Raw genomic sequence first — 27656 nt, 5'->3', positions numbered from 1 at the left:
AGGTGTTACAGCTTCTCAGAGAGAATAAGCTGTATGCTAAACTTGAGAAATGTGTATTTTCTGTTCAAGAGTTGCCTTTCTTGGGTTATATTGTGTCTGCTTCTGGTTTTAAAATGGACGCCGCTAAGGTGCAAGCGGTGCTGCATTGGGAACGTCCTGATAACCTGAAAGCACTTCAGCGGTTCCTTGGGTTTTCTAACTACTATAGGAAATTTATCAAGGATTTTTCCATCATTGCTAAACCGCTAACTGACATGACTAAAAAGGGTACCAACTTCTCCGTTTGGCCTGAGGCTGCTGTGCGCGCATTTGAATTTCTTAAGAACGGTTTTGTTTCAGCCCCCATTCTTGTGCAGCCAGATGTATCAAAACCCTTTGTTGTGGAAGTCGATGCGTCTGAGGTAGGTGTGGGGGCAGTACTGTCTCAAGGCTCATCTTTGAGTGGTTTGCGTCCGTGCGCCTATTTCTCCAAGAAACTGTCGTCCGCCGAACGTAACTACGATATCGGCAACAGGGAGTTGTTGGCAATCAAGTTGGCCTTTGAGGAATGGCGACACTTCTTGGAGGGGTTGGTACATCAGGTTACTGTTATTACCGATCATAAGAATCTGCTGTATTTGGAGTCAGCCAAGCATCTGTCCCCCAGGCAGGCTCGCTGGGCATTGTTTTTCACGCGGTTCAATTTTGTTGTTACTTACTGACCGGGGTCTAAAAACACTAAGGCGGATGCTCTGTCCAGGTGTTTTCCGGGGTGTGAACCTCGGGAGGATCCAGTACCCATCCTCCAATAGGGTGTTGTGGTTTCGGCTCTCACTACCGAGGTTGAGGCTGAGATTGCCGAGGCTCAGGAGGAGGTACCATCTGAGCTTCCCATCAACAAATCTTTTGTACCTCTTCATCTCCGCCTAAAGGTTTTGGCGGAGCATCATGATGCTGTCCTGGCTGGCCACCCAGGGGTTAGAGGTACCTTGGAGTTGGTGTCACGTCGGTTTTGGTGGCCCAAGATCCGACAGGACGTGGCCTCATACGTGTCAGCTTGTACCACGTGCGCTAGGACTAAGACGCCCCGCTCCCGTCCTGTTGGCACACTACTTCCTCTTGAAGTACCTGGTAAGCCATGGAAGGAAATCTCCATGGATTTCATCACTGATTTGCCCTCATCAGCTGGGAACACGGTCATCTTGGTGGTTGTTGATCGGTTTTCAAAAATGTCACACTTTGTGCCTTTGCCTTCGTTGCCTAACGCTAAGACTCTGGCTCAGGTATTTGTGCAGGAGGTGGTCAGACTTCATGGGGTTCCGTCTGACATCGTGTCTGATAGGGGGTCTCAGTTTGTGGCCAAATTTTGGAGAGCATTTTGCTCACGGCTGGGGATCAAGTTGTCTCATTCTTCGGCATTCCATCCTCAGTCAAATGGTCAGACTGAGCGTATGAACCAAAATTTGGAACAGTACTTACGCTGCTTTTGTCTCTGATAACCAGGAGGAGTGGTCTACCTTTCTTACTTTGGCTGAGTTTGCCATCAATAATCACCGCCAGGAGTCGTCTGGGGAGTCTCCGTTTTTTTGTGTTTATGGGCTACATCCTCAATTTTGTACCTTGAGTCAGAGGGGCTCTTCCGGCGTTCCGGAGGAGGATCAGTTAGGAGCACAATTATCATCAGTCTGGAGGAGAGTTAAACAGCGCCTGTTGAGTGTGGGTGCTAGGTACATACGTGTGACTGACAGTAGGCGTGTGCCAGGTCCGGACCTGAGTGTGGATGACTGGGTGTGGTTATCCACAAAAAACATAAGACTCAAAATACCATCCCTTAAATTGGGTCCACGGTTTATTGGTCCATTTAGGGTAACCGCCGTCATTAACCCAGTAGCGTACTGATTGGAGCTCCCTACAGTGTATAAGATACACAACGTGTTCCACAGGTCTCTAAAGAAGGTGGTGGGTTCTGTGGACGCGGCGTCTATGCCACCTCCAGTCTTGGTGGATGGTAATTTGGAGTTTGAAGTCTCCAAGGTGGTTGACTCTCGTGTAGTGTGTCGTACTTTACAGTACTTGGTACACTGGCGTGGTTATGGGCCTGAGGAGAGGTCCTGGGTACCAGCCTCGGATATTCATGCGGATCGGCTGGTCAGGTTTTTTCATCATCGCCATCCAGACAAGCCGTGTCCTATAAGCCGTGAGGGCCCTGGGGTCCCTTGTAGAAGGCGGAGTACTGTCATGTCGGATGCTGTTCAGACCAGGTCATTCGACAGACAGCCATAATTCCGCTTTTGACCACTATTTGCTCATTGGCGTCGGCTAGGTTTTGTCCAGCTGTTCCAGGGTTAATTTACCTGATCCTCGGATTGGAATCTGGGCCATGCCCATGGCCTTTAAATAGTTCTCCGGATCATTGGGCGTCGCCGATTATAGCTTCTGTCTTGCGTTGTTATCTCGGTCTGGAGTGGAGAGCTGGTTGTTGGAGAATCGTTGCTGGTGGTGTATTTTCCTTTGTCTTATTTACTCCTTCCTATATTTGTGTTTATTTTGCCCTGCACATTTATAGTGTATTCCTGAGTGACTGCGGCGGGGTGTATATTTTCCTTTATCCTTGTCTGTGCTAACTGTGGGTATTGGTGTATTACATTCACTGGGTGGAGGGCTGAGGTTTTCAGCTTAGGGTTGTAACAGGAGGCAGGGTGAGGTTCGAGGCCTGGACATGCACACCATCAGTGTAAACTTCAGGTAGAGGGTCAGTCAGCATTTCCCTAGTCTGAGGGAAATTGCAGGGGCCCGGGTTATTAGCTCTTACCCACCTAGTCTCCCCGTGACACTAAAGTCCCGTATTGTCTTGCCTATATATTCTAGGCCACATGGACACACCACCCTATATATCACACCTCTTGTTCTACAATTAATGAAGTGGTGTAGTTGATATTTCTTTCCAGTAGTGTTGCTCTCAAAACTTGTTCCTGTTTGTATAACAGGGCACGCTACACAGCCACTTCACTTGTAACACCCCTTAAGGTGATTAGCAACCACGTGTCTTTTTTCTGTGGGGTGTAGTGACTCTGCACAAGTCTGTCTCCTATTGATTTCCCCTTTTGAAACGTGATTCTTGGGTAGGGGCCCACCAGTTCTCCAATGTCCTCATCCATGTGTAAGATGGACCAATGTTTCTCCAATATTTTTCGAATTTGTTGTGCGCCATTATTATATGTAGTAATGAAGGAACATGTGGAATTCTCCTCTTTTTTGGGAGTTGGTATTAGTAGTTTATTTCTACTGGTTTTTTCAACCTCCTTATAGGCTTTTCTTAAAATGCCATCTGAATAACCTGTGTCTGTAAAGCGTGTACGCAAATCAGCTGCTTGAATCTGATAGTCGCTCTCAGAGGAGCAGTTACGGCGTAACCTTAAATATTGTCCTTTAGGAATGCCCTTCTTTAAAGGGATTGGATGGTGGCTATTCCATCGAAGAAGTGGATTAGAAGTCGGCTTCCTATATGTTTTTGTACTTAAATGGCCATCAGGCATTTTGTGAATGAGAAGGTCCAATTCTCGCTCGTGGAACTCAAATGTAAATGAGAGTCCCAAATCATTGTCATTTAATTGTGACACAAGATTTGTTAATTCCGCAGCATTCCCATTCCATATCAGCAGCACGTCCTCAATATATTGAGACCTTAGTATTATCTTAGATTGTTCATCCAAGTATAAGTTTCTGAAGATAATGGTCTCCTCCCACCAGCCCAGGAGCAAATTAGCATAAGTTGGCACACAAGAATTGCCCATTGCTGTGCCCCTGAGTTGGTGGTAGGTCGAGCCATTGAAAAGAAAGTCATTTTTTTGTCAAACAAAAGTCCAACAAATCCAATATAAATTTGTTATATTTAGTGAATTGTTGACCTCTACTCCTAGTAAAGTAATCAACTGCTCCTAGACAGTCTTGATGACAAATAGAGGAATTGAGAGCCTCAACGTCAATACTACACAACAAAGAATTTGGTTCCACAACCAGGTCATCAAGTTTTCTCAAGAGGTCTGTTGAGTCTCGGGTGTATGAGTTTAAAGATATCACATGAGACTTCAATACCTCATCCAGATAAATCCCCAAATGATGGCAAATACTGTTGATCCCTGAGACTATTGGTCTTCCCTTTAGGGGTGTTAAGCCCTTATGTACTTTGGGAAGACAATAGAAGGTCGCTGTATCTGGGTGTTGCGGCAAGAGAAAATCATATTCATTTTTGTCAATCAAGGACTCTTCAGAGCCCTCATCTAAAATTTTCTTAAGTTGTTTAAAAAAAATAGGTGTTGGGTTGGAAGACAATTTTTTATAGGATTTTTGATCATTCAATATAGCCTCACACATGTTTACGTAATTCTTAGGATCCATTATAACAATGTTTCCTCCTTTATCGGAGGGCTTAATTATAATATTAGAATCCTTTTCCAACATCTTCAGTGTCTCCATTTCAGATCTAGAGAGATTGAATTTCCTACTCCCAGTTTTATTCTCAAGTTTTTCAAGGTCCTTAGTTACTAATTCCACAAACACATCAATTGTTGATTGATCCCCTTGTATTAGGGGCATTTTTTTACTTTTTCAGTTTTAATTCTGTAAATGGTCCCAAGCCCATAGATTCTGGAGTGGAGTCCGACAAGCCATAAAGGAATCTGACATCTGCCAGAAGGGAATCTGGAATGTCCGTATCTTGACAAATCCGTTTATCCTCTTTAATAAAGTATTTCCTCCACCTCAATTTCCGCACAAAGAGGTGGAGGTCCTTAATACTATCAAAGAGTTGAAACTCTGAGGCTGGCACAAAATTAAGGCCTTTATTCAGGACCTGCACCTCAGATGCATTTAGGACTCTAGAGGAAATGTTAATCACTTGGGGGGCGCATGGTATAGTTAACTGTTGTTAGAGCCTGGTCTGTTCCTTCGAAAATAATCTAAAAAACGATTGTTTCCCAATCTATCGTTTGAATGTCCCCTCTGGTTGCCTTGTCCTCTTTGTTTCCCCCTAGTGGTCTTAGTACATGTAATCCGTAATTTCCCCTGGGATCAATAAAGTGTATCGTATCGTATCAGTGTCAGATAAATCAATATCTGTTGATGATATATGTTTCCTTATTTCCTGGAAACTGTCTAGTGGTGGAGAGGCGATATGCCTTGTTCTCTTTTAACTCTTGCAGATCTCTCACAAAGCTGCTGTGCTTACGTTCCTTAATATGGAACTGATAACGCTCTATTGAGTTTTGTAATACCTTTCCTTTGATGAGAAATCTGTCTTTGCAGACAATTTCTTTGTCATTTCAATTTGTTCCTTGAGTTGCTCATTCAAGGACACTAGAGTTTTTTTCTCCTCCTCTAAGAGAAGGTTCATAAATCTTAGTGAGCTCAAAGTTGCTTCCTTTTCCCACTGTTCATTTAAAGTGGAGCTCTTATACCGGAAGCCAGGTTGCAAATTAATTTTCAGATGACGAGGGACAATATTTGCTTTAATATAACTTTCTAGGTTTTGTACCTCCCACCAACTACAGATTTCATTTTTATATACCTTGGTCAGTTCTTTAAAGGCATTATTGTACGTCGGTGTATATTTGGGTTGTATGAAGTTTCTGTCTCAAAAAACCTCTTTAGTTTCTGCAACCCAATTATCAGTGTTAATTCCTCTAGTCAGAAAACCAGCCATGCCATAGTTTGATAGATCTCAGAAAAAGCAATGACCACCAATCAAATTAGTATCAGATCAAGGTGTGATTAATCAAAAAATGTTAAAAAACTTTATTGAAAAAATATTCTAAAAAGCCTAACTGGCAATAGGACACGAAATCCACATGAAAAAACATGAAAAGACACACATGAAAAAAACCACACACAGCTGCTATCCAATATAGCAGTTTTGGGATCAAAATCGGTAATGCAAGTTTGTGGGTCTGTGAAAAAATTACCATCTTAGTGCTGTTCGTTTTTCACGGATTGCTGGATATGAGAAGATAGAAAAACTTATTTTCTCCACATCTGAGAAAAACTGATGAAACTCGGGTGAAACTCAGCTGACACTCCAATGATGGTAAATGAAGGATCATTTTTACAGCTGGGAATAAATCCAGTATAGAACACTCAGATTATTCCCTACAGCACCTCAAATTTGCATATGGTAATGTTCTGATAACCATGGACCATTATCTTTACACAGATGTCCCCGGTGTTGTTTATGCTGATATAAGGACAGCTGTATCCCAGAATCATTTACCAGCTGAGGACCCAGTACCAGGTGAGGTCATCTACGCAGTATTCATTCTGGAGGGGCATCATCTATAGACGGATGGTCTCAGGCATTACTTTAAGTAAATGATCCTTTAGAGAACAAAAATATTTTTTCACCAAATAAGTTCCATCTTCTCTATCCTCTGTTGATTTCTGGTTGGAAATGTACTGTATGTCTGACTAACTTGTTTTAGACTTAACACTTTACAGATGCGTAGGATTTGAAAAGATGTAAATACTTGTGAGATTTTAGGACCAGGCATTAAACACTAGATATCTGTACTATTGATGAAACCACTGGAACATTAGGGATGTAATATTTAAAGAATTAGGAAAAATTGATTTCTTCTTCCAAAATTAGAATCCATCGGAACACCCCTAGCCATTCCAGATCCAGCGGATCAGTTTCAGATTTAGGGTGCTGTCCCCAGATCCAGCGGATCAGTTTCAGATTTAGGGAGCTGTCCTGCTGTTGCGGAAGGTCCAGGGTGTCTCCCAACTTCATATTTATCTGTGTCCTCAGGGCTAAGATAAAGTTGAATATAATGATGGAGCAGGAAGCGATCAGATCCTTGCTCCTCTATTCCATGTAGGTAGAGCTTGAAGGACCTCTAAGTCACGTGGCATTTACAGATCATGTCACTGGCGGCAGACCCCTCAGTAACAGAGGAGCAGGACATACAAGTGGGTGAGCATCATTATGATATCCACAAAAGTGGCCCGAATACTGGGTGTGAAGGAATGTATTGTGAATAGTGATGAGCGAATATACTCGTTGCTCGGATTTTCCCGAGCACGCTCAGGTGGTCTCCGAGTATTTGTGACTGCTCGGAGATTTAGTTTTCATCGCGACAGCTGAATGATTTGCAGCTACTAGACAGCTTGATTACATGTGGGGATTCCCTAGCAACCAGGCAACCCCCACATGTACTCAGGCTGGCTAGCAGCTGTAAATCATTCAGCTGCGTCAACAAAAACTAAATCTCCGATCAGTCACAAATTCCCGGAGACCACCCAAGTATGCTCGGGAAAACCTGAGCAACGAGTATATTAGCTCATCACTAATTGTGAACACCTGATACTGAGTGTGGGGGAATGTACTGTAAGGACATCATACTATGTGTGGGGTGAATATACTATGCGGTTATTATTCTGTGTGTGTTGGAATGTACTGTGGGAACATTATACTGTGTGTGAGGAATGTACTGTGTGGCCGTCATACTGTGTGGGGCGATGTACTGTGTAGACATTATACTATATGTGGGGGAATGCACAGTGTAAACATCCTACTCAGGGCCGGTTTTAGGCAAAGTGGGGCCCTAGGCAAAAGTTTAAAATGGGGCCCCAAATGCTAACAAATTGCACCAACAAACAGAAACATTTTGGTTGTAGCTACATGCGCTGATTTCAGACCACTAAACGAGCGTGATCAACAATATTGAAGTCATTTGCCACTTGTTTCCGGCCTCTTTACACTGGCTGAGGAACAATGATGGGGACAGAATGATCACTAGTAAATCAATCTGTCCCCATACAGTATCATCTTAGCAGCATATCTGCAGTTTTAACTGGGCGATGTGCTGATGAGAACAATGATTTTTGTTCCGGCATATACTGTACATACATACACAGTACATACACACAGATACACATACCGTACATACATACACAGACATATACCTTACATGCATACACACATACAGTTATATACACATATAGTATACACATACCGTACATACATATACCATACATACACACAAATACACATACATACACCGTACGTACACACAGATACACATACATATACCGTCATACATACACATACTGTACATACACACATGCGTATACCGTACATTCACACATAGATATACATACATATACCATACATACACACAGATACACATACATACACCATACGTACACACACACAGATACACATACCGTACATACATACATAGACATATACCTTACATGCATACACCCATACAGTTATATACACATATAGTATACACATACCGTACATACATATACCATACATACACACAAATACACATACATACACCGTACGTACACACAGATACACATACATATACCGTCATACATACACATACTGTACATACACACATGCGTATACCGTACATTCACACATAGATATACATACATATACCATACATACACACAGATACACATACATACACCATACGTACACACACACAGATACACATACCGTACATACATACACAGACATATACCTTACATGCATACACCCATACAGTTATATACACATATAGTATACACATACCGTACATACATATACCATACATACACACAAATACACATACATACACCGTACGTACAGATACACATACACAGTATATGCAAACACATACATATACCATACATACACACAGATACACATACATACACCATACGTACACACAGATACACATACCGTACATACATACACAGACATATACCTTACATGCATACACACATACAGTTATATACACATAGTATACACATACCGTACATACATATACCATACATACAAATACACATACATACACCGTACGTACAGATACACATACATATACAGTATATGCAAACACATACATATACCATACATACACACAGATACACATACATATACCATCATACATACACATACCGTACATGCACACATGCATATACCGTACATTCACACAAATGCCGTACACACATATACCGTACATACAGATACACACACATATACCGTACATACACAGATACAGTTATATACATATAGTACACACATATCGTACATGCATACACATATACCGAACATACAGATACACATACACGTACCGTACATACACACATACAGTATATACACATACCGTACACACATATACATACACATATACTGTATGTACATGCACATAAACATACATATATACCATATATCCATACAAATTTATTGCACATACACAGATACACACATACTGTGCATGCATACACACACAGCCATACAAATATACCATACATACACACATATACCGTACATACATACAGATACACACACAGAAACATACACATAGAGACACACAGATGCACACATACATATACAAGCATATACATACATATATACTAATCTTGTATAGGTGGTCAGATGAGCCCTGGATGAGGTCACATAGTTCAGCTGGAGAAGGCTGCAGACCCCACTGTGGGGGATGGGGCATAGAGCAGACAGCACTGATATCAGCCCCCTGGTGCTGTCCCGTGCAGTGAGCCTCCTCCCCCATCTCTTCTCTGTGAGGAGACGCTGCAGCCTGCTCTGAACAGAACAGTGGAGGGAGCAGAAGACCCCCTGTAAGTCCTGCTCTTCCTCCACTGCTGTCCCTATGTGCTGTGCTGCCCTGGGGCCCCTGACTGTAGGCGAGCACTCACCATGCAGCATGACAGACGGCAGCCAGTGAGCGCTCTCCTCAGTCTGGTCACTGTGAGGTAAGGAAAGCGTTCATTGGCCAGTGTCTCTCCCTGCATGACACGCCCCCTTTTTGATCTCCTGCACTTCGCGCCCCGCTCTCTCCCCGGCACTCGGTGTTCCATGATTATAGGAGGGAGTGAGAGGGGCCCGATCCTGCATGATACCGGGCCTGCCTGCAGGGGCCCCCCTCCACTTCTGGGCCCTGGAGCAGTGCCATCAGCAGTATGTCTGCCCCTGGCTGGGGGCCCCTAGGGCAGCGGGGGCCCCAGGCAGCTGCCTAGTCTGCCTGCCCCTAACGCCGGCCCTGATCCTACTATGTGTGGGGGAATGTACTATAGAGACATCATGCTGCGTGTGGGATGATTGTACTGCAAGGGCATTATACAGTGTGTAGGGGAATGTATTATACACATGGTCAAAATTGTTGGTACCCCTCGTTTAATGACAGAAAAAACCATAATGGTCACAGAAATAACTTGAATGACAAAAGTAATAAATAATTATTATTTATTTTTATTATAGCGCCATTTATTCCATGGCGCTTTACATGTGAGGAGGGGTATACATAATAAAAACAAGTACAATAATCTTAAACAATACAAGTCACAACTGGTACAGGAGGAGAGAGGATCCTGCCCGCGAGGGATCACAATCTACAAGGGATGGGTGAGGATACAGTAGGTGAGGATAGAGCTGGTCATGCAGCAAAAATCTATGAAAATGAACAAATGAAAGTCAGACATTGCTTTTCCCCCATGCCGCCACAGAATTTAAAAAAAAATACAACTCATGAAATAGGCCTGGACAGAAATAATGGTACCCTTAACTTAATATTTTGTTGTACAACCTTTTGAGGCAATCATTGCCTTTTCCAGACAGCATGTTTCTCTTTCCAAAGATGCTCAATAGCATTTAGGTCAGGGCTGATAGAAGGCCACTTCAGAATAGTCCAATGTTTTCCTCTTAGCCATTCTTGGGTGTTTTTAGCTGTATGTTTTGGGTCATTATCCTGTTGCAAGACCCATGACCTTCGTCTGAGGCCAAGTTTTCTGACACTGCGCAGCACATTTCCCTCTAGAATCCCTTGATAGTCTTGAGATTTCATTGTACCCTGCACAGATTTTAGACCCCCTGTGCCAGATTCAGCAAAGCAGCCCCAGAACATAACAGAGCCTCCTCCATGTTTCACAGTAGGGACAGTGTTCTTTTCTTGATATGCTTCATTTTTCCGTCTGTGAACATAGAGCTGATGTACCTTGCCAGAAAGTTCCATTTTTGTCTCATCTGTCCATAGGACATTCTCCCAGAAGCTTTGTGGCTTGTCAACATGTAGCTTGGAAAATTCCAGTCTGGCTTTTTTATGATTTTTTTCAACAATTGAGTCCTCCTTGGTAGTCTCCAATGAAGTCCACTTTGGCACATACAACGACGGATGGTGCGATCTGACATTGATGTTCCTTGAGCTTGATGTTCAACGTTAATCTGTTTAGAAATTTTTCTGGGCTCTTTTGTTATCATTCGTATTATCCGTCTCTTTGATTTGTCATCAATGTTCCTCCTGCCACGTCCAGGGAGGTCGGGTCATGGATCTTACATTTCTGAATAATATGTGCAACTGTAGTCACAGGAACGTCAAGCTGCTTGGAGATGGTCTTATAACTTTTACTTTTAACATGTTTGTCTATAATTTTCTTTCTAATCTCCTGAGACAACTCTTCCCTTCGCTTCCTCTGGTCCACGTTGAGTGTGATACACACCATGTCACCACACAGCACAGAGGGTATCTGTAGCCCTATATACCGGCCACTCGCTGATTCCAAGATTGCAGACACCTGTGATGCTAGTAGTGGACACACCGCGATTTAACATGTCCCTTTTGTCACATTATTTTCAAGGGTCCCATCATTTCTGTCCAGGCCTAGTTCATGAGTTTTATTTTATTTTTTTAATTCTGTGGAAGCATGGACAAAAAGCAATGTCTGACTTTCATTTGTTCATTTTATTTATTATTACTTTTGTCAGATTCAAGTTATTTCTGTGACCATTGTTGGTTTTTCTGTCATTAAACGAGAAGTACCAATAATTGTGACCACGTGTGTAGATGACCATCATACTGTATGTGCAGGAGTGCAGTGTGGAAATACCCTACAATGTGTGGGGGATTGTACCTTGGGGACGTTATACTGTGTGTGAATTTACTGTGGGGACATCATATTGAGTGTGGGGGGGGAATGTACTGTGAGGACATCATACTGTGTGTGGGAGAATGTACTGTGTGAGGACAATATACCGTGTGTTGGAGATGGTACTAGGTAGCCATCATACTGTGTATGTGGGAATGCACTATGGAAACAACATACTATGTGTGGGGGAATGAAATATGGAGACATCATACTGTGTGTGGGGGGGGGATTTAATGTTGGGACATCATACTGTGTGTGGGGGGAATGTACTGTGGGGATATCATACTGTGTGTGGAGAAATGTACTCTGGGGACATCATACTGTGTGTGGGGAGGTATGGTATGGACATTTAATTGTGTGTGGGGGAATGTACTGTGGGCACATCATACAGTGTGTAAGGAAATGCACTGTAGGGACATCATACTGTATGGGGGAATGTACTCTGAGGGGCATTATGCTATGTTTGGAGGAAAATACTGTAGGGACATCATACTGTGTGTGAGGAAATGGACTCTGGTGACAACAAACCATGTGTTGGGGGAATGTACTGTGAGGACATAATACTGTGTGGGAGGAATGTAGTATAGGGGGGGGATTGTACTGCGTGTGAGGCTACTATGGACCATACTATGGGGCCATCACACTGTGTTAGCAAGTTTATTATGCTACATGCACACAGAGTTTTTTTGATGGTCAAGTTTTCAAGTGGAGACTGCATTAAGAAACGTTCCTTCATTTGGGAACATCATGTTCTTGTCTGATGTATGTCAGTCATTCAATCCTAAAAACCTTCTGTATATGTAACTCCTTCCTGCACCTAGATATAATAATAATTAAGGGCCTTTGTTTTGTTACGTCAAGGTTAGGACGGCTGTAATACACAGTAACTGTAACTGTCACACATCCCCTTGTGGTACATTACTTTTCACATAAAAAACAAGACCCCATATTGCTGTGTTGATGCTAAAATAAAGTTATTAGTTCTGGTCCTAAAAGGGCTAAATCACCACAAACATTAATCTCCTTCAAATGTGCACACAAAATTACCAATATACAAGAAAATTAGATAGTGACAGAGATATGAATGCACACAAGGTCCCTACAGAAGAATGTCTTTACAGTGTCCCAGTAGTGCAGTCTCGGACCTTGGGCCTGTCATTTAATTTTTTTTTATAGCTTCTCCTTCTTCTATTTAATGTCTTCAAGATCAGCCTGTAGCGTCTTATCACTATTGCTGCTTTTGTATGTGCAGATTTCTAACACCTTCTTCTATATTTATTTACAGAAGTTCAGAAAAAAACCCTGAAGAGATGCGATTACAAAACTCTCATCATAGTTCTCCTCATTGTCCTCCTTTGTTGCGCTGTTGGATTCATTGGTACGTCATGTTATACATAGATCTTGTGCCCTGTAAAATTGATGCATGTGAATACCTCTTCCCTAAGAAATTAGCCACGTGTCAATGTGCACAATGTCAGGGCTTAGTCCAGTGCTAATCAATTTACCGTACTATTGGACACAATGTGCAACATAAATGAATGAAGTAAATAATGGAGACGAGCAAATCACTTCAAGGTGAATGGTATTCATCTCCAAATTTAACAAAAAAATCACCAGAATCCAATTTTTTTTTGGGGGTGATTCGTGCAAGTGCATTTTGCTGGATTCATAAGGAACGGAAAGGGTAGCATAATGTAAAAAATTAAAACTCAAGCCATAACCTTGTTCACATAGCTCCCCACTTTGGTCCTTCTGGTCCAGTCTTCATTCACAGGCTTCTTGTCTTCTCCACGGGTCCCATCAGGATGCCATGACACTACCAGTGGGAGCAGTGGGTTTTCATTGGCTGTAAGCCATAATCATCATCATTGACAGAAAAAAACATGTGAAATAGATCACTGTGTAATGACTCTGTGTAATATATGAGTTTAACTTTTTGTATTGAAGAACTGATGATATTCAAATTTAGTGAGAAGCACTTGTATAAACAACAAAAGTACACATATTTGGTATCGCCGCGTCTGGAACCACCCAACCTATAAAACTGTCCCACTAGTTGACCACTTTAGAGAACACCATAAAAAAAAGAAAAAAAACAAGGCAAAAACAATGCTTCATCATCATACCGCCGAACAAAAAGTGGAATAGAACACAATCAGATAGACAAATATAAACATTGTACTGCTGAAAACGTCGTGTCCCACAATAAACAAGCCATCATACAACTCCATCAGTGGAAAAATAAAAAAGTTATAGTTCTCAGAATAAAGAGATGCAAAAATAATTATTCTTTCTATAAAATAGTTTTTATTGTGTAAAAGTGCAAAAACATAAAAAAAACGATATAAATATGGTATCGCTGTAATCATACTGACCCGAAGAATAAAACTGCCTTATGAATTTTACCACACGCAGAATGACATAAAAAAAATCCTGAATTGCTGGTTTTTGTTCATTCAGTCTTCCAAAAATCGGAATAGAAAGCGATCAAAAAATGTCAGATGTCTGAAAATGGTTCCAACAAAAACGTCAACTTGTCCATAAAAAACAAGCTGTCACATGACTCTGTAGGCTGAAATATGGAAAAATTATAATTCTCAAAAAATATGGTGATGCAATAAAAAGCGTTTTTTATTGTGCGACAGCAGCCAAACATAAAAAAAGATATAAATCTGGTATCACTGTAATTGCACCGACCCAAAGACTAAAGTCACCTTACCACTTTTACCCCAAGACAAACGCCATAAAAAATAAATAAAACCAATTCTTCACCTGCTGTTAATTTGTTCATTCCGTCTGCCAAGGATCGCAGTAAGGCTCAGCACTTACACTGGGATTTCCGTGTAAACCTCTGAAATAAGTGTTTCAGATGGAACCTCTGCTGGAAGATTCCCTATAATGAGGCAGTGGGAGGCACTGTGGATGCCATCTGACCTGTGATCGGGTGGTCTCCGTCTTCTTAGGCGTGCAGAAAAGTGCCGTTGGCCACAGTTTTGGGCACTCCTGAAAAGAAGGACACCGCTCAAGAGAGGCCAGATAGAGTTCAGAGTAACTCTGCTGTCTCATTAGTACGCCTTATCGCTAGCCTGGTACACATGGCCCCCTCATCCCTATCCTGGCAGGAATGATCACCCTCATCCCTAACCTGGTATGCAGGCCCCCATCTTGTCCTAGTATGCATGACCCTATTCCTATCCTGGTAGGCAGGGCCCCATCCTTAGGGTACGTTCACACAGGACTTTTTTGCTGCTTTTTTTTGCTGCTTTTTTTAATGCTAATTTTCAGCTGCTTTTTACAGTACCAGTAAAGCCTATGAGATTTCAGAAATCTCATGCACACACGTTGGTTTTTTGTTTGATCAGTATTTTCTGCTTTGCTGCTTTTTTTGGACATAGGGCATGTCACTTCTTTCAGCGTTTTTGCTGCGTTTTTGCAGCGTTTTTTCACCCATTGACTTGAATGGGTGATGAAAAAAACGCTGCAAAAACGCATGTAGCATTATTTGCTGCGTTTTTTGTGCAGAAAATCATGGCCAGCAGGAAGGGATCTCACAGCCAAGAGCTTAGGGGTGTGGTTAGTGAGGTGTGAAGAGCCATTGTGAGCCATTGTGGGGTGTGAAGAGCCATTGTGAGGTGTCCTGATTGTGATCTATTGTGAGGGAGTTCCTGGTAGTAAGGTGTGAAGAGCCATTGTGAGGTGTGAAGAGCCATTGTGAGGTGTCCTAGCAGCTGAAAATTGGCATTAAAAAAAAACTGCAGCAAAAAACTGCAGCAAAAATCTGCAGCAAAAAAGTCCTGTGTGAACGTACCCAAAAACGCACCAAATACGCACCAAAATAACGCACCTAAATTAGCATAAAAAAAGCAGCAAAAAAGTCCTGTGTGAACGTACCCTTAACCTGGTATGTTTGGCCACCATCCTGGTCCTGCTATTCATGGCCTCATCCTTATCTTGGTATGATTGTGGAGCGCCCCTGGAAGGGCCGTAGGGTACTCGGTACTGGGTTCTGCGGTTCTCAGGGGGATGTCACGGTGGCGACCTGGTCCGTGGCCCTGGAGCGTCCATTTAAAAAGGGGAAAGGTCTTTAAAGGGGAATAAAGTTTATGTTCGTGACGCCACCTGTGGTATACGGGCAGTGGGGACCGACGCTGCTTTGAGGGGTCCACTGGGGTGATGTTATGGCAGCTAGATGGTATACCTTTCCACAGGTGAAGTGTATCCCCAGGGCTCCCGTGGTGTAGATGGAAGATGGTGAGGAGTGCAGTAAAGAACGAGGACACAAGGTTGCAGTCTCTTTACCTTGGTTTACTGAAGACTTCAGCATCCACAGTCCAGGGCACCAGATCACAGGGCAGGCAGGGTCCAGCCGGCATGAAGGCAAGTTAGGAGTCCCCTTATCCAGGTGGAAATCAAAAGCCTTCCTTTAGCGCCGTGGTGGTGTAGTCCCTTAAGGTACCTTCACACGAAACGACGCTGCAGCGATAGCGACAACAATGCCGATCGCTGCAGCGTCGCTGTTTGATCGCTGGAGAGCTGTCACACAGACCGCTCTCCAGCGACCAACGATGCCGAGGTCCCCGGGTAACCAGGGTAAACATCGGGTTGCTAAGCGCAGGGCCGCGCTTAGTAACCCGATGTTTACCCTGGTTACCAGCGTAAAATGTAAAAAAAACAAACAGTACATACTTACATTCGCGTCCCCCGGCATCCGCTTCCTGCACTGACTGACTGACTGAGCGCCGGCAGTAGCAGGGCACAGCGGTGACGTCACCGCTGTGCTGTGCTTTCACTTTCACTTTGCGGCGCTCAGTCAGTGTGGGAAGCAGACGGCGGGGGATGCGAACGTAAGTATGTACTGTTTGTTTTTTTTACATTTTACACTGGTAACCAGGGTAAACGTCGGGTTACTAAGCGCGGCCCTGCGCTTAGTAACCCGATGTTTACCCTGGTTACCAGTGTAAAATATCGCTGGTATCGTTGCTTTTGCTGTCAAACACAACGATACACGGCGATCGGACGACCAAATAAAGTTCTGAACTTTATTCAGCGACCAGCGACATCACAGCAGGATCCTGATCGCTGCTGCCTGTCAAACTAAACGATATCGCTAGCCAGGACGTCACGGATCGCTAGCGATATCGTTACAAAGTCGTTTCGTGTGAAGGTACCTTTACTGCTTAAAGCTACACATAAGGTCCTCACAGATGTTATCTCTCTTTCTGTCCCCCGGGTAGGATAGGACATAACCCGTATGACTGGTGGCTTGAGGCTACTTATAGGGACTCCAGCATGCCCCGGCCTCTAAGGGGTGCCACCGTGCCTCCTGGGTGTTAGGTCGGACAGGTAACGTTAGTGTTCAGCTGTCCTGCCGGTCTCTGATGTAAGTCGTGGAGGGCTTTATGATCCTCGGTGTTCCGGCTACCGGTTTCTGTGTCTCAGAAGGAGGCAGCCTTCCCGGGGTTGGTCTCCCTCTGATATCCTCTCCTGTGCTTTGCTTTCCTGCACGCTCTCTGCATCAATTCGGCTTTCTCAATGTCTCTTTCCAGGAACTGCTGCACTGAGGCTACGCAGCTCCGTAATACCTACTGCTGCCCACACTGATCCAGTCTGTTTCCTGGCAAGACTGTTCTCCCTCTCCCTACAGACTACCAGTTATATATATATATACTAGCTGAAGAGCCTGGCGTTGCCTGGGCATAGTAAATATCTGTGGTTAGTTATAGCACCTCACTTCTCTTATTTTCCCATCACGCCTCTCATTTTCCCCCTCACATCTCTCATTTTCTCCCTCACACCTCTCATTCCCCCCTAACACTTGTCATTTCGACCTCACATCTGTCATTTTCCGATCACTCCACTATTTTCTCTCACTCCTCTCATTTTGCACTCACACCTTTTCATTTTCACCTCACACCTCTCATTTTCACCTCAGTATATACATGTTTGTCATCTCCCTTATATATAGTATACACCTGTATGTCATCGCCTGTATATAGTATATACCTGTATGTCATCTCCCCTGTATATAGTATATACCTGCTGTGTGTCATGTCCCCTGTATATAGTATATACCTGTATGTCATCTCCTATATCTAATATATAAAGCTGAATGTGTGTATGTGTGTGTGTGTGTATGTCCGGGATTGGCATCTGAACCGTCGCAGCTACAGCCACAAAATTTTGCACAGTCACACGTCTGGACCCCGAGAGCGTCATAGGCTATGTTGTGAGGTGAAATTTTAACCCCGCACTTTCCAATTCACCAAACAATTTTGCCCCTATCTACATAATGGGGAAAAAATGAAAGGAAAAGTGTTGGAGGCAAATTAACAGCTGCCAGATGTGAACAAGGGGGACTTAAAGAATGAGAGCGATGGCGCCAAAGAGTATATACTGTACAGTTGCTAAGGTGGGGCCCGGACATGGGATAATCACCACACCACCATGGGGATATGAACACACACACAAAATGCGCCACACACTACCACGTGCTCGAACACATATACCACCCTCAGCGCACATTTCACCACACATACACCAACCTCGCCACATAAAAGTCGAAACACAAAAGTCGCCGCTCAAAACTCGCCACGCGCAAAACTCTCCACATGCAAAACTCGCCACACGTGCAAAACTCGCCTCATGGAAAACTCGCCACACGCAAAACTTGCACACGCGGAAAAAATGCCACATGCACAAAAGTTGCAACACATGCAAAAGTTGCCTTACACAAAACTTGCATATGCTCAAAAGGCACCACACATAAAACTCGCCACGCGCAAAACTCGCCATGCGCAAAACTTGCTGCACACAACTTGCTACACTAACCTGTCACATGCAACTCGACACACAAAAAGTTGCTACACGCATGTCGCCACACAAAACTCATCTCACAAAAGTCGCTACATGCATGTCGCCACACGCAACTCAACACACACAACTTGACACACGAAACTCGCCCTAAAACACACACAAGTCTGGTCTTATCCTTCAAAAATAAAAATCTGATTAATAAGCAGACAAACTACAAGAGCAACAAATGTACCATATAGGAATCCGGCAGCTGTCAGTCACATGACCAGTCTATTATGTGTATGTGTGAGCTAATATATACTGCCAGGGGGTGGGCTTACTGTTGGCTGGGGATCTATCAGGCTGCCAATTTAGCTTACAAATACTGAGGTAAAAATACTGACCAAATAACGTGTGAACGAGGTCTAATACAGGAGGAGATGACATACAGATATATACTATATACAGGAGAAGATGACACACAGGTATATACTATTTACTGGGGAGATGACACACAGGTATATACTATATACAGGAGGAGATGACACACAGATATATACTATATACAGGAGAGATGACACACAGGTATATACTATATAGAGGAGGAGATGACATACAGGTACATACTACATACAGCAGGAGATGACATACAGGTATATACTATATACAGGAGGAGATGACACACAGGTATATACTATATACAGGAGCAGATTACCTACAGGTATATAGTATATACAGGAGGAGATGACATACAGGTATATACTATATACAGGAGGAGATGACACACAGATATATACTATATATAGGTGAGATGACATACAGGTATATACTATATACAGGAGGAGATTACATACAGGTATATACTATATATAGGAGATGACATACAGGTATATACTATATACAGGGGACATGACACACAGCAGGTATATACTATATACAGGGGAGATGACATACAGGTATATACTATATACAGGAGATGACATACAGGTGTATACTATATATAAGGGAGATGACAATTATGTATATACTGAGGTGAAAATGAGAGGTGTGTGGTGAAAATGAAAAGGTGTGAGTGCAAAATGAGAGGAGTGAGGGAAAATAGTGGAGTGATCAGAAAATGACAGATGTGAGGTCGAAATGACAAGTGTTAGGGGGGAATGAGAGGTGTGAGGGAGAAAATGAGAGATGTGAGGGGGAAAATGAAAGATATGATGGGGGAAAATGAGAGGCGTGATGGGAAAATAAGAGAAGTGAGGTGCTATAACTAACCACAGATATTTACTATGCCCAGGCAACACCGGGCTCTTCAGCTAGTATATAATATAATAGTATATTATTATGTTGGAAGCTGCGGGTAGAAGATGGAGCTGTGGGACCAGTGTGGTGTCTGTAAAGTACTATATGAAGACGCTGGAGGGTGAGTATAAGAATGGGGGCACAGGGCTTATATTTAAAGCACCTCTCCAGTACTGAAAAATAACACTGGAGTGCTGCTTTAAGATCCCATGGGAGAACTATAACTCCCAGCATGTCCTGCAGATCCTATGACATGCTGGGAGTTATAGTTCACTACAGGAGTGTCAGAGTGCTTTTTATGTGTTGTAATTACGGTAATAAACTTTTAATTAATTCTTACTTATACAGGCTGTGCAGGTCTTGCAGCCAGCCAGCCACGCTGTGGTGAGGTTGGTAAAGAGGTGCAGCATCCTATGACCGCACAGAACCCTCCCTCTTGTTGCCTTGTTACAGGTCATAAGAGGAAGCTAGCAGATTCCAGTGCCATGTCTGAAGGACCTGTGATGACATCAAGAAGAGGGAGGGCTCTGTGCTGCCATCTGATGCTCCAGCCCACTCTCTTCATGACATCACAAAGGTCCTTATGCCGCAGCACTCAGCATCCAGCACAGCCCAGGGGTATGCAGCCATCTTGTCTCCTCTGGCCCCTGCTGCTGCCGCCTCCTCCAGTTGACACACAATCTCCCCAGCTGCTGCAGGAATCCTGCACTGGGGAAACTATGTGTGTCAGCTGTTTAAGTGAAGGACTATTCATTTGCTGCTCACTGCTGGGCACTGACAGGTGGGCGGGGAAGCAGCTAATGAATATTCACTGCACTTTAATCATGGGGACCACTGGTTTCCCCAGCGCTGTATTCCGTATTCCTGCAGCCAGGCAATGGGGACATTTTTCTGCCTCCTGCGAGTGGGATCCCAGTGTGATCCCACTCGCCTATGCCCCCTCCCCACATGTTACATCCGCACCATAAAACGCACCCACACTTTCCTCCCAACTTTGGAGGGAAAAAAGTGCATCTTATGGTCTGAAAAATATGGTACAAGTCATTGTATAGGAAAAAATGTCTTTCCATTTTTCTTCCAGTAAACTACAATTTCTCATCGATTTTGAATGTTTTATTGTCAGACCTTAAAGCGCAGCAAAAATGTGACACCATTGTTCTCAGGGTTTGATGGAAAAATACTCAGATTTCCCATTGACTCCCATTATACTAGTTAATAGTGATGAGCGAGTATACTCGTTGGTTGGGTTTTCCAGAGCATGCTCGGGTTACCTCTGAGTATTTGTTATTGCTCGGAGATATAGTTTTCATCACCTCAGTTGCATGATTTACGGCTCCCAGATACGCTGAATACATGTGAGTTATGCCGTGTTAGGGAATCCCCACATGTATTCAGCTTATCTGGAAGCCGTAAATCATGCAACTTAGGGGATGAAAACTATATCCGAGCAATAACAAATACTCGGAGGTCACCCGTGCGTGCTCGGAAAAACCCGAGCAATGAGTACACTCACTCATCACTACTCTTTACTCAAAATGAGCACACGAGCTTTAGAAATTGCTCTATTTGAGTAATGAGCATCTGAGCATTTTAGTGCTTTCTCATCTCTATTAATCATTTGAATTGGATTTTGCCGAGATTTCTTCAAAAATCTGCTTTTTGAAAATATATTTGTAAGATGTTAAAGACCCATACCTTTTTTCACTCCTTTTCATTTAGATGATCTGTGTTTCTTTCAGTTTGTGAACACCTTTTATATACATGTACAAAGGATGAAAACAAACTCAAGGAACTCTGTATTAACAACACTAACAGTTCTTCAGGTGAGAAAATAATTTTCTCTGTGATTGCTTTTAAATATTCACAATTAAGTACCCTAGTTGTCCAGCCATTAAAAAAAATCTGGAAAAATACTTTTTAATGTCATAAAATAAAAAAACATTTTATTCATACCATACTGATCCACCACTGCTTTGGCTCCAATGCTTCTTATGTTTCTGCTTCCAACACTATCTTTCTTCCCCTGGCCCCAAGCGTCAAATCGGACGTGACACGCATTTCTAATGTCACTGCTTATCAGTTAAATGGCATGAGCCACTGAGCTAAGTGATTGGCTACAGCGGTGATGTGCGCTGTCAAAGTGACGTCACCACGGCAACTAAAACACAAAGACATGAGCAGCGACGGAGAGACAGCGCTGATTACAGGGAGGATGAATATTTGCTTTGTTTGCTATTTTAGGTGTTTTGGAGTGTTGTGTTTGGGGTCCACTTTCCTGAAAGTACAAAACCTCTTTAACTAATCTTATACTGTAAAAAAATCAGACTTCAAATTTGTTTTTTGGTTTTTTTATTAGATAAAGAGGGTGATTGAAAGTTTTACATGGTTTATTTTTTATTTATTTTAAGTCGTTAACAGCCGCAATTGGAACCTGCTCCAATCACTGTTAGAGGCAGGTGCCAGCTGTGTGATACAGTTTATTCCATGCAGCAGCTTCTGTGGTGTGATGTACATGCACATTTCATGAAAGCTTAAAAGACGTATGCCTTTTTACTGCAAACCTAGTGCTGTTTTTGCAATTAACTGTCTGTCAGAGATGCGTCATCGTAAGGACATATACGAGTGCTGCTCGAAAAAGGTTGTGGCAGAAGAAGAAATAATTCTTCTCTTCAGCCGACTGAGCACCAATGATTTTTTTTTTCCTAGTCTCAATCCTCTGTGCTCTGCGAGCCAAAGAGAAGATTCTTCTAGCATCTCAGTTCTTCTCCTTGGCTCATGGAGGTACTTAAGATACTGCCGCTTTGTCAGTTGAGACACAAGTCTCAGGAGCTGTGTTTCACCAGAATGCAGATCGCCCTGACACATGACTAGGACGGTTTTATGTTTGAATTATTTAACAGAGGTCATTTTATTACATTCTGGTGGGGGGGGGGGGAATCCATTTAAGAAGAAAATTAAAATCTGTTGCAAAAATATTGGTGGAAATTAAACTATTACAATTAGGGTGAAAACTAGTCTCCAAAATACAGAAATCAAAAATCAACACTGGCGCTCACCCACAACAAATACAAAACTCCTTAGCTGCAGGAATCAAACCGGGTAGTGCCCACCCGCATATATACTAAAGCATAAAAATCGGATAGAAACCGCGCTGAAGGAGAGGACGAGAAAAGAACCAGCAACACCGTACCGGTCCACAACTAAATTGCTCAAGGCAGGACAGCACCACTACTCTCCCAGAGAATAACAGCCGTAGTGGTACACCCACTTGCCCATATCAAACCCTACAATAGTGTCACCTAAGAAGACAACTGAAACTGATCAGCTTACCTATGTACATAAAATGTTTGTGGCGTGCTCGTTATAGGCTACAGGTCCTGGGGTTTCCGGTCGTATCCGCAGTGTGCGATGGAGCCCTATATCCTGCTCGTCTGCAGATAAGGGGAATTGTCCATGATTGTGGCACAGGCTGTGCCAGATGGAGGGGCACGCTGCGGGGCCAGGAGCGCTCCGGCCGGTAGCGCTTCCTGGATACCACGAGGAATTGAAAAAAAGAGAAAGAAAGATAGCTGGTAAGCCCCGCCTACCAGTGACGTCACTGACAGTACGGATTGCCGTAGCGCTCCAAAAAAAGGGGAAAGGGAGGTCTAACCAACGCGTTTCGAAGAGGCTAAGCTCTTCTTCATCAGGGTTACCGCAATCCCTCACCCCACTGCATTATATACAGCCATATCTGCGTCCCGCCCATCCTGTTAACCCCAGACTTCCCAACCAGTGTTTTGTATCACCCTTTGATGGCTGATGCTCATCGGGTGTGCATAGGAGCCAAAATAAATCAAAAATAGATAAAAAATAGATAAAAAATACATAAATGCAAATGGAACACAAATGCGCTCGCCGGAAACGAGAGTCCTTAACCAATTATAGTTTATCAAGCCACAAAATTACATCATATTGTATGAATTCTCCAAAATAAATATTAAAGCAAACCTGTTACCAGTTTTGTAACATAGCAGCTAAAATCATCACCTTATTCAGCGTCTGCGCTGCATTCCCTAAATCCTTATATAACCCCCTGACTCCTTCTGTATACCCCTGAAAAAGCTTTTTAATTTCTCCCGCACTGTATGGTAATCTTCTCAGTCTGATCCGATGGGCCTGGCTTTGGGCCTCTCCATCCCTCCCCTCGGCTGCTGCTCGCTGTCTTCAGGAACAAAGGTACAGTATAACATTTTATATATTTAATCCACAAAGGTAGGCTGTGTTGTTAAAAAAATATACAAATATATAAAATGGGAAGAAAATGGTACATACCATCACATGTAATAAAAGGGATAACAAAAGAAAATGACTGGCTTAGAGCTTAGCGGAGGGAAGCACACCTTAGAACAACTCATTAGAGCAACAGACAGAACCACAGAGTGCTGGGTCTTCCAGAACTGACAAATGACAGAAACTCTGGTTTTTATTAGATCACGGTTACAACCTCATACCTCACCTTGGTGACTTCATATGGAAGCTGGTCATGGGGTATGCTTGGTCTTTTGGAAGCTTTTGACATCCCCAACTGTCAGGATATCTTCACCCCTGGATGTCCCAGGTGGGAGATATTGGTGACATGTTTCCTATCACGATTTTACTTTTCTATAGAAATGAAACATGACCTGGATAGCATCATCCATCTGACCAATATTAAGTTTGAGGTGTTCGGCTGGCCTTACAATGATGTGAGTGAACACGTTATGTTTGTCCCTTCGCTACAACACCAAAAATATATCTCCCATAAATATTACATTGAGACAAACCCCAATATTCATTCTGACCACTGGCTCCAGATTGTCCGATAGAAGTTCTTTCAACACAGGAAGCCCTTGCCTCGGAAATGTACGCCTCTGAGTATATGAATCCTAGTCTTGGTGGCTAGTTCTCAGCAGATCTCTCCTGTAATTACATGTTCACATCAGGAGGTCCTACTTCAATTTAGGTTGAAGTGTCAGCTGTTTGTCAGTTCCTCAGTTATAATTATTCCCATATATTCACTGTGATGGTGATATGTCCCCTCTCTGGAAATGACTTCATGGATTTTTACAAATTTTCTCCATGACAATTATATTTGATGGTGGCACAATCATTCTCAACCCAGGACTTGTGGTGTTAGAGGCAGAAGCAATGAATTGTATTGCCACTTTCAGAAAATCCCAGTCTCAGGGCACAGATTATTATAAAAAAATAACAACGCACTTTGCTCACCTGGGTCATCGACGCAGATCCCATTGACGCTGCTCCCAGTTACGCTTCCGTCTATGAGCAGAGCCACTGAGCTCAGTGATTGGCTGCTGTCTTTCAACATAACGTTAGCGCTGAAGCCAATACCAGACCTCGAGAAGCAGAGACTCAGCGGCTGATCTGAGGTAAAACACGGTTTGTTTTTGTATAACAAACTATAACAAACTAGGACTAAGATTTTCTGACAGGACAATCAATTTAAGACATTTTTCACATAAGCATGGACATATTAGCAGGCACATTCGTGTTAACTGAAATGAGGCCCTGTCTCTTCACATACAAATTGAGGCTTAAATTTTAGCTCAAATTTCTAGTGCAATTTAGACTATGCAGTCTAAAAGAGACGATTTGAAACATTTGGCTCGTTTTAGACAAGTATAAGGAGGCGATTTATCAAGATTGGTGCAAAGGAAAAGTGGAATACTTTCCAATATTAACAAATCAGATTACTTGTCTCATCTCTTAAAGTATATATCTAGTTTTTTTGTTTAGGTAACCACGTTTTTTTTACACCAATTTCGATAAATCTGAGCTTCAGTATTTGGAATTGAGAAAGAATATCTAACAGAACTCTAGAACAAATCACAAATTCCTTGGCCCTATTTATTCACAAATTAAAAATTAAATGTACCATATTTTTGGACTATAAAAAGCACCAGACCATAAGACGCACCTATGTTTTAGAGCAGGAAAATAGAAGAAAAAATTTGAAGCACAAAATGTGGTCATGACACACTGTTATGTGGGGTTATCTGCTGATGACACTGGTGTGAGGGTAATGTCCCCCAATTTTGTATCCCCCATCCTGGTACATGTCCCCATCTAGGTATATATGATCCCCATCCTGGAATATATGGCCCCATCCTGTTATACATGGCCTCCGTTCCCATCCAGGTATACATGGCCCCATCCCCATCCTGGAACATTTCACCATCCAGGTATATATATGATCCCCATCCTGGAATATATGGCCCCCCATCCTGGTATATATGGCCCCATCCTGGTACACATGGCCCCCATCCCCATCCTGGTATACATGGTCTTCTTTAATAGCAGGCACACTGATAGCCACAGCAATTGGCTTCCTGCAGTGGCTGAGCGATTACATTTGCCTGGTATTAAAGAAAATTAATATTCACTGCTCTCCACTCCCATGGGCGTGGGGGGCACTGAATATTAATTATCTTTAATAGCGGGCACTGAAACAGGCAGGTAGAGGCAGTGGAGTAACCATAGGGAGAATGTGGGAAACTTTAGCAGAGCACCGGCAATCGTGATTTTCAACATTACAGAGTTAGGTGTTTCCCAGTTTGTGACTTTTTTTTAAAGAGAGTTCTGAGACAAAAATAATGGTCATTTTCAACATGTGCCATTCCTAAACAAATTAGCCTCGGAAATGTACGCCTCTGAGTATATGAATCCTAGTCTTGGTGACTTGTTCTCAGCAGATCACTGTTGTAATTACCTGTTTACGGCAGGAGGTCCTACTTCAATGGAGATTGAAGTGTCGACTCTTTCTCAGTTCCATATTTATAAATATTCCCATATGTTCAATATGAGGGTGATGTGTCCTCTCTCTGGAAATCTCATCATGGATTTTACTATTTTTCTCCATGCCAATTATACATATAATGATGGCACAATCGCTTTAAACCTAGGACTTGTGGTGCTAGTGGTAGAAACAATGACAATTGGATTGCCATTTTCAGAAAATCCCAATGCCAGGGCACAGATTACTATAAAAAACAAACAAAAAAACATGCTTTACTCATTGATGCTGCTCCCATTGACGCTGCTCCTGGTTACGCTTCTGTCAATGGGCAGAGCCACTGAGCTCAGTGATTGGCTTCTTTCTTGTCAACGTGATGTTAGCACTGAAGCTAATACCAGACCCCGAGAAGCACAAATTCAACGGCTGATCTGAGGTAAAACACGGTTTGTTTTTATATAACAAACTAAGACAAGAATGTTCTGACAGGACAACCAATTTAAAGGGAATCTGTCATCACATTTGACCTATCTAAACTATTAATGTGGGCATATAGGCTGTAAACTGCTGAAAGCAGTCCTCCCTATGTGTCTCATATCAGCTGTGTTGTTGCTGAGAAATCACCTTTTATCACTTTATGTAAGTGACCTCTTCCAAGCTGCGGGGCGGATTATGCCTGGAGATAACTCTGCCCCCGAGCATAAAAGGGCCGAAGGCCACACTTTTGTGCATTTCTGAAAAGAAGGACACCGCTGAACAGAGGCCAGATGGAGACCAGAGTAACTCTGTTACCTCATTATAGTGCTTGGATCTCTCAGGGGTTGCATCTGAATCAAGTCACTCAGAGATTTAGATGGAAACCCAGATGTAAGTGCTCAGCGTAGCG

The 27656-nt window shown here is 42.8% G+C and overlaps 1 protein-coding gene across 1 annotated transcript in view; it reads left to right on the top strand.

Annotated features, from left to right (window-relative positions):
• The window catches only part of LOC143769571 (killer cell lectin-like receptor subfamily B member 1), a 50157-nt gene that overhangs the window by 7406 nt on the left and 15095 nt on the right, over positions 1-27656 (top strand). The window contains exons 3-5 of the mRNA XM_077258252.1: positions 6188-6265; positions 13193-13285; positions 21735-21818. Of these exons, the coding sequence (XP_077114367.1) occupies positions 6188-6265; positions 13193-13285; positions 21735-21818 (255 nt within the window). The remainder of the gene's footprint in view (positions 1-6187; positions 6266-13192; positions 13286-21734; positions 21819-27656) is intronic.

This window comes from Ranitomeya variabilis, chromosome 4 (genome assembly GCF_051348905.1).
Source record: "Ranitomeya variabilis isolate aRanVar5 chromosome 4, aRanVar5.hap1, whole genome shotgun sequence".
In the NCBI taxonomy this organism is placed as follows: domain Eukaryota; kingdom Metazoa; phylum Chordata; class Amphibia; order Anura; family Dendrobatidae; genus Ranitomeya; species Ranitomeya variabilis.
Note: the sequence above shows the minus strand (reverse complement) of the source record. Positions and strands in the feature narration are given on the sequence as shown.